This window comes from Silurus aristotelis, assembly GCF_946808225.1.
Source record: "Silurus aristotelis genome assembly, chromosome: 5".
In the NCBI taxonomy this organism is placed as follows: Eukaryota; Metazoa; Chordata; class Actinopteri; order Siluriformes; family Siluridae; genus Silurus; species Silurus aristotelis.
The window spans coordinates 15,569,183-15,577,495 of NC_139578.1; the positions used below are offsets into that span (position 1 = coordinate 15,569,183).

At 37.3% G+C, this 8,313-nt stretch overlaps 1 protein-coding gene across 4 annotated transcripts; it reads right to left on the minus strand.

Annotated features, from left to right (window-relative positions):
• Nucleotides 1-1,658: 1,658 nt before the first annotated feature.
• On the minus strand, nt 1,659-8,082 carry LOC310725769 (uncharacterized protein). 4 transcript variants are annotated; one of them, XM_083540808.1, is made up of 8 exons: nt 7,975-8,082; nt 5,967-6,185; nt 5,591-5,729; nt 5,264-5,406; nt 3,924-3,976; nt 3,284-3,408; nt 2,817-3,131; nt 1,659-2,475 (listed from the first exon to the last, which is right to left on the minus strand). In XM_083540808.1, exons 2-8 carry the CDS (start codon nt 6,179-6,181, stop codon nt 2,122-2,124), a joined length of 1,344 nt encoding a protein of 447 aa, XP_083396934.1. In that variant the 5' UTR covers nt 6,182-6,185; nt 7,975-8,082; the 3' UTR covers nt 1,659-2,121. The 4 variants fall into 4 exon arrangements, with proteins under 4 accessions (XP_083396934.1, XP_083396932.1, XP_083396933.1 ...); XM_083540806.1 differs by having other exon boundaries at nt 5,967-6,220; nt 7,975-8,043; XM_083540807.1 differs by lacking the exon at nt 7,975-8,082 and adding an exon at nt 6,730-6,878.
• Between the last annotated feature and the right edge of the window lie 231 nt (nt 8,083-8,313).

Here is an 8,313-nt window from a genome sequence, read left to right on the forward strand (position 1 = left end):
CTAGATAGCAGTGCAAAACATGCACTGAAGCTCGTAAACACGATTGATTAGCTGATTGGATAACTGCAAGATTTGGTACATTTTTATTAAATGCAACAAGTAAATATTGTCCATACTATTTTTACTTAGTGACCGAGCCTCTATCAGATAAATCTTTCACGTTAGGTAGCATTTTTTTTTAGTTTTGCTGCCACCGTGTGGCTGAAGAGGAAACAACAGCACAATAGCGCCTTCTTTAGTCACGAGTGTACTTCGATTCCCGGTCAGGGAACCATCCCCAGCCACGCTTAGTGCCGGTCCCAAGCCCGGATAAATTGGGGAGGGTTGCGTTAGGAAGGGCATCCAGCGTAAAACATGTGCCAAATCAAACGTGCGGAGGATCCGCTGTGGCGACCCCTAACGGGAGAAGCCGAAAAGAAAGTACTTAGCAAATCATAAATAAGCATATTAAATATAAACAAACCTAAATACATAAACACACAAACAAATAACTTGCTAATTAATTAAAGAGCTTTTTAAATCGCCAACCTCACTTTTTATTTACTAGGCTCACTATTTATTTATTTTTTACCTAAATTATCAAATAACCTTGAGTCTATTAAAAAAAGAAAAAAAAAAAAGTTGGTTAAAGCGCCTGTCTAGTAAACAGGAGATCCTGGGTTCAAAATCCCAGCGGTGCCTTTTCGGAAAGCAGAAGCGTTCTTCATCAGTCCTGTACTCTAATATAAAAGAATCCCGTATTATTCCCAAATATTAGTCATATGATCACTATGTACCTTTGTGGTGAGCAGAAAATGCACATACAGCATGAATCCATGGACCCAAACTTCCACAACAAAAAAAGTCCAGGAACATTTTGTGACTGTCAATTTTAATTGCCACTGTTGCTTTTGTGCAGTAGATAGATAAAAGTTTATTTGTTTTTAGTATTTTTTTAAAAATATATATTTAAGAGCATTTTGCGGGAGTCGCACGAATGATTTTATTCTCCCGCAAACCGCACCCGCATTCACCCATTAAATCTTCTTCCGCGCCGCAGTCGTTTGCGTCGGGTCCCGCCTTACTTCCGCGGGAGTGTACGTCTCTAGCCGGATCTGAATCCAATAAAACGTCTGCAGGAATATGCTGATGTTTCATAGATCTTGGAAAATCCAAGCCATAAAGAATTTAGTCTGTTTCGAGATTCAGCACTCAGCATTCTTACAGTCCACTAGAGAAGGTGGTGCTTCCCCTAAATAAATAACCAATCTCCGCCACTAGGGGCGCAAACAATATTCTGACAAGCTAGCAATGATTAATTTTGCTACAAATAAAAGAAACTAAAAATCTGATAAGACAGTCTATAGACCAAGGTTTTCCAGTATGTACACTTGACCTGTACCTGCTAATAAACACTAATTCGTTCATTTATCATTGACAGGAGGTGAGTAGAACTCAGAGAACCAGAGAAATCCATGTGGACGCAGAGTGCATAAAAAAAACACAAAACACATACAAGCAAAAGATTGAACCAGGAACCAGGAGAGCTGTAAGGTGACAAAGCTACCTACTTATAATATCCACTGGCTATCTCGCTAGATGACTAACTAACCAAAATTATGGATTAAAATAACAACTGGTCATGATATCACACAAACAAACAGGCTGAGAAATGTCTGTTCTGGTTAAAAAAAAAATGATAATGCCTTTATTGCTTAACATAGAGTTACAACACATGTATGTAACTAGTGAAATTTAATAGTTTTTTTAAGCACCATGTAGTGAAAAGTATACGTAAAACTAGAACTGCAGCTAAACTAATTTTTATTATTATTATAATTATTATTAAATTTTTTGTGTTTATGTATATGGCCCAGTTATTAAGCAATATAATAAAGTTATACATAAGACTTTCGAGAGAATGCTTAAAGTGATGCTGACTCTATTATTTAACAGCATTCTGTGCTGTGATGGTTTTGTAGCGCCAGGCCGTGAGGAGTTACGATTACTCAAATGGCATCAGTATTTAGGATTTGTGGTCAGGAAGTACTAATTTTACACAAATATAACACTACGTTACTACATTTAGTTTCAATTAAAAGGTGCACATTATTCTGCTCTACTCTGACTTCAATACTCTCATTATATATGTGTAATTTGTGGTTTCTGCAGCTGTTGCCCTTGCAGATTCTGCACCATCCACTCTGTCTCATTGAGTATATTGTAGTTGTAGGTTTTGTAGTTGAGCATATCCCGGGCACGGAAAACTTTGTTGGATTCATATAGGTTTGCCCAGTAGCGAGGAAGAGGCTGGAAGCCACCCAGTTGAGCTAAATGGTCATTATAGGCCCACTGTTCAGAGTCCAGTTTCAAAATATGTCGGGTGGCGACACCACGAGCTCGACGTGCAGCCATGTCTAATTCAATGTCCTCTTCCATATCTTCACGTGTGGGAAGAGAGAATGATCCATCCAGCACAGAGATCACAAACCGAGACTGCAAGAGTAAGATAAGGGTAGAAAAATATTAGCAAGAGAACAGCAAGTAAAATGTTAGAGTCTAGTGCAAATAAAAACCTAAAACTGAACTATGAAATCATCTTTATAACTTATACACCCTTAATAACTTTCAAAGCCTTATCTTATACAGCACTTAATGGTACTTAAGATGTAGAAAAGCGAATTTGGTCATTGTTTACTGGTTTATGTGGCAAAACTTATGATTAAATTAAGCCACTCAGTAATTTTTTTATTAAAACCTATTTTGGATTTTGATAAAACTTTCGAAGCATAACACTAGTGCTTGTTAGAGGGCTAATTAGAGTACACAAGACTCACCTGTACATGGAAGTGTGGAAAAGGGCATATGGCTCTGCAGATGCCAACAATGAAGAGTGACGGATAGGCAGGAGGTATCAGAAACTTGTAAAGAGGATAGACCAAGTGCTCTTTTACCCGCACCCCGACTTGCTCATTTAGAAAAGGGAAGAGGAAGTTGTAGCCTGTGCAGAGCATAAACACCTCGGGCTCTGCTTGCTTTCCATTCTGAAATTGCAGAGTGCCATCATCCAACACTTTGCTTACTGGAGGAGCCTGTTCCACTCCTTTTGGCATTGGGCAAGTCAGGGGCTTCTGACCATGACTTAGGATCACCTGATTACAGAGCATATAGTTTGTCACAAAAAAATAACTGACTGAATGTGCATTTTTGAAATTGACAGAAAAATTAACAGTGAACACATGTGAAGCCATGTGATACAATAACATGGCAGAGATGAAGAGATGAAAAAAATGCAATGATAAACCTTAGCATTGACATTGGCTAGTTCCATTGCAATGTCCAGTCCTGAAAGACCAGCACCAAGTACCACCACTGACTTGTCTGCAAAGGGCTCTGCACTCCGATAATCATGGCTATGCATCAACATACCTGTCATAATAAAAAAAACACAAACCCTCATTTCTAAAAAATTATTTGACAATCCTTTGTACATTATACATCAAAAGGGAATACATCAAAACCCTTGAACAATGACTCTAAACAGTTATGTTTTAGTCATATTTTTTCCAGAGTGGACTTTGCAAATAAAGAGAAGCTTCAAAGTACAACAATAATCAAACTTTTCTTTAGATTTGTGTGCTATACTGACTAACCATGCACAACAAAGCTATAGGGGCGAATGTTAACCTTTCTAAAACCCTATTGCCACAACTGCACTTCTAAAAATTGATCAGAGGCCCATTGGTCTAATGTAATATAATAAGCCTTTGTGGGCATGGCTACAAACCATATAAACTTTAATCAGAATTTCTGACTGGTTAGTAACTGGCACTGTCAATCTGAAAGCACATTAAGCAAATATAGTAATTAAAACTAATGAATGAAATTCAGCAAAATCCAAAATGAACTTATGCTTACACTTCATAACAGGAAGGTATACATACCTTTGTACTTCTCCAGCCCAGGTATAGCAGGGATGTATGGGTCATAGAAATGCCTAGTATTTAAAATAGGCAAACAAATAGGTACTGATATTTTTTACAATTTAAAAAAATATTAAATATATATACATACATACATATATACATACATACATACAGTACAGACCAAAAGTTTGGACACACCTTCTCACTCAAAGAGTTTTCTTTATTTTCATGACTATGAAAATTGTAGAGTCACACTGAAGGCATCAAGGGCTATTTGACCAAGAAGGAAAGTGATGGGGTGCTGTGCCAGATGACCTGGCCTCCACAGTCACCGGACCTGAACCCAATCGAGATGGTTTAGGGGTGAGCTGGACCGCAGAGTGAAGGCAAAAGAGCCAACAAGTGCCAAGCATCTCTCGCGGAACTCCTTCAAGACCGTTGGAAGACCATTTCAGGTGACTACCTCTTGAAGATGAGCTTCAAGAGGTAGTTACCTGAAATGGTCTTCCAACGGAATGGTCTTCCAAGAGAATGCCAAGAGTGTGCAAAGCAGTAATCAAAGCAAAAGGTGGCTACTTTGAAGAACCTACAATATGACATATTTCAGTTGTTTCACACTTTTTTGTTATGTATATAATTCCATATATAATTCCACATGTGTTAATTCATAGTTTTGATGTCTTCAGTGTGAATCTACAATTTTCATAGTCATGAAAATAAAGAAAACTCTTTAAATGAGAAGGTGTGTCCAAACTTTTGGTCTGTACTGTACATAAATACATATATAAATACATACACATATATATATATATATATACATATATATATATATATATATATATATATATATATATATATATATATATATATATATATATATATATATATATATATAGGCATATAATTATTTTATAATCATACAGCCTTCATATTTATCAACATAACATAAGAATAGGCTGGCTAGAATATATATAGTATCAATACGTGGAATGTTATTCACAAGCACGAGTTTTGTTTACAAAGACTAACAGCAAATGTTTCTGCTGAGCCATTGTATTTGATAAGATGAAAACTGATCAACCTTTGCTCTAGAACTATCTGTATACCTGACGACTACAACCTTGCTGCAAGCCTTTTATCGCATATCTAGGATCTGTACTCATTTGCTGATATCTTTATATAACCTATACCCCATAAGTTTATTAAATATGACCGTCTAATCTATCTTTTTTTTCTCTAAAGAAAATATAGTGTATTGCAGAAAACATTGTTAAATTGCCATTTGTCTCTGGACCATTTTGTCATACCAAATTCATATACTTTTATGCACATCTTAAGAATAAAATGGGTATACTCACCCATTACACACCATAACAGCATCAAAGCGCTCCTTAGTGGATTTGCTCTGGTCTACACCATCACTACTGGTGATGTCCCATGCTAAACCTCTCCAGCCACCCTTCACTTTCACTGGGTCCACTGCATCTACAGTCGTGTCAAACTGAAAGGGAAAGAGCAAGTATACTTACAGTTTACACTTTCACTGTACAAATTATGCATAACAAATGTATTATTTAATAATGTGTAAACAGAATATTAAATTATTAATTTAAAATAAATGCTGTATGTTTGCTTGGCACATTTGGCACACAGAATCACTGCCAAGGGATAATCTAAAATCATACCCTGATGTGGTCCCAGAGGCGGAAATGGTCACAGTACTGCTCAAGGTATTTGCGCACCTCTGTGTGATGGACAAACGAAGGAAGATGCTTTGCAAAGGGGAAATCAGGAAATGACATGACCTCTTTTGGAATATTGGTTCTGCCAAATGAAGAATAATCACTGTTTACTAATAGAAAGTGTTAGCTAGATTACTTTTGACAAATTCCTTCAATATTAAGAAATAGAGAGAAAGTGGGAAGAAAAATATGAACCAGGAACAAATCATACATGCATAAATTGATCCCCCTTCCCAAGAACAGCGTACCCACCCCCACGTCAGTCAACCTGTCTACCAGTGTCAAAAAACATACAGAGAAAGGTCTGGAGGTCATTCACCTGAGGTCCCTGTACATGCTGCTCTGGATGGGCAGGCCGTTGTCATAGTGACCAACGCGCTCTTCGTAAACCCACGTTCCTCCCACGTGCTTCGTGATCTCGAAGAGCACCGGCGGTGCGAAAAGGTCCTGACGTGCCAGGAGATGACGTGCGGCGCACAGACCCGCCGCTCCTGCACCCACTACCGCCACACGCAGCTTACCCATGCCAGCCATGATCCTGCACACGTGATTGATAGGGGGGGAGAAGAACCCCTTCATGACGGAATTGCATATATCAAATAACGCAGACACAGTTTACAGTTTGGAGCCATTCATAAATGTAACCAAGAACTTTGTCTGCGGCTTCATGGTATTACTTTACAAGGATTATGTAAGGCTTAATACATTTACTGCAATTTATAAGATCATTTCATGCACAAATTTAGAAGCTTTTTTGCATCGAGAGTACTTAACTAGTTAATAAAATCGTTCAATCAATGCATACAATTAAGGGTAAAATGATTTGCAGTTTGTTCTGAACAATATTTATACCTCTTAATGATATACACTGTATATAGTAATATACCAATATGTAACCCAGTCCATATTAAAATGCATCAGGCTACAGATTATTTGTGATTAAGCTATTGACAATCACTTATTTACAAGTTGCACAATTCTATATATAGCCCAAATATACATTCTGCCCAAAGGACATCACAAAGATTCACGAAAGATTATTTTATCTAGTTACTCTAATTAAAAACACTGGAAGCACTTACTACTACACACCAACTTGAGCCTCGGAGTTAGTAGGAAAGGAGGAGGGAAAATGCTCAGCTATATTTAAGCACTTTGGCCTCTGCCCAAATACCTCCATACTCAAGACTAATTAACCCTTTAATAGACTGTGTGTCTGATTACACAGGCAGCTCTAATGCCAAATCAGTCTGTCGTCTAACAGCAAATGAACATGGTTTCAACACTGTCTTGGATTGTTTTCTGTTTGTACTCCAAGCACATTCTGGAAACAAGTGCAACTGCTTAAAGTTGACAGCAGGTTTAGTCTGGTAGATTTCTGTGCAAGTATGAGACGATTAATTGCCACTGGGTTGCACTATCATAATCTTCCTTTGCTTTTGGTTCTTCTTGTGAGGCAGGTGAACACTAAAAATACTGTATTTTGTTAATATGCACTGTAAATATCAGCATAAAGCACTGCTGTACGTGCATCCAGGAACAGGGTTTTTAAGAAACTCATGGGTATAACTAACAGTCGGGAAAGTCAGGTTGCACCCTACTTAAAATGAAATTAATTTAAACAGATGCTATTTGTTTATTAAAATTAATTCAAACTCATGGGGCTCACACAATGCTCCTGTTGGCTCGATTGACTGAACTGTGGTTAATTAAGTCATCGTGTAATCTATCCTGTGTAATAATAGATGACCTATTGTTGTAAGGACACGCACTTTCATAAAATGATTATATTTTATATTTAAAGTTTATAGTTTTTTGAACAATTGTATTATATAAAATAAACGGTTACGCCAACAATTTACAGAGCAATTGACTTGGTGCAAGCGACATTTTATCATAAGTTTGCGGAGTGTAAAATACTAAAACAAAATGCCGCCTGAGGAAACATTTCTATAGTCCGCACGAATATATATCCCGGGATATAAAACAGTCGCTGCGAGCAGGGTTCGAACCTGCGCGGGGAGACCCCATTGGATTTCAAGTCCAACGCCTTAACCACTCGGCCATCGCAGCTTGACAATATATGTATTTCAATATATATATATACATCTATATCAAGCGTTACATTATTTGATTAATGATTCGGTTTTGCAGCGAATAAATCACAGCTCTATGTTAGATTTGCACTGGCAAAGACTAATCCAAGTCTAAAAACTTCCTGATCAGAATCACACATCACTCGGTTAAAAACAAACTGATACAAAAGCGACAAATAAACAGTATTTGATTAAAAGGACAATTTTGGTCAAATATTAGTTGGTCAATACCTCTATTTTTCAGCTCTTGGTGTTACACTGAAAGTGTGGATATTTGTTATCCATATCAGAGGGCTCTATTGATTGGCTAGTATTATCACGTGGACATTCGCACTCGTCACACTGCCATTAATGCAAACATTAATGCAGTTCCTTATGGATATTATGTTCATGTTACAGTAAGTCAAATACGCTTTGTAGACATTTGGGTTGAAGACTGGCCCTTAAATTTGAAGCGGCAAATTGACTTTTTCCTGTCTGTTTTTAATAAAAACAGCTTCCGTTCCTAGTATGTTGCAGCTGTAACTTAATTCGGTGTTACACCAATAACAAACGTCATTTCCGGTATCT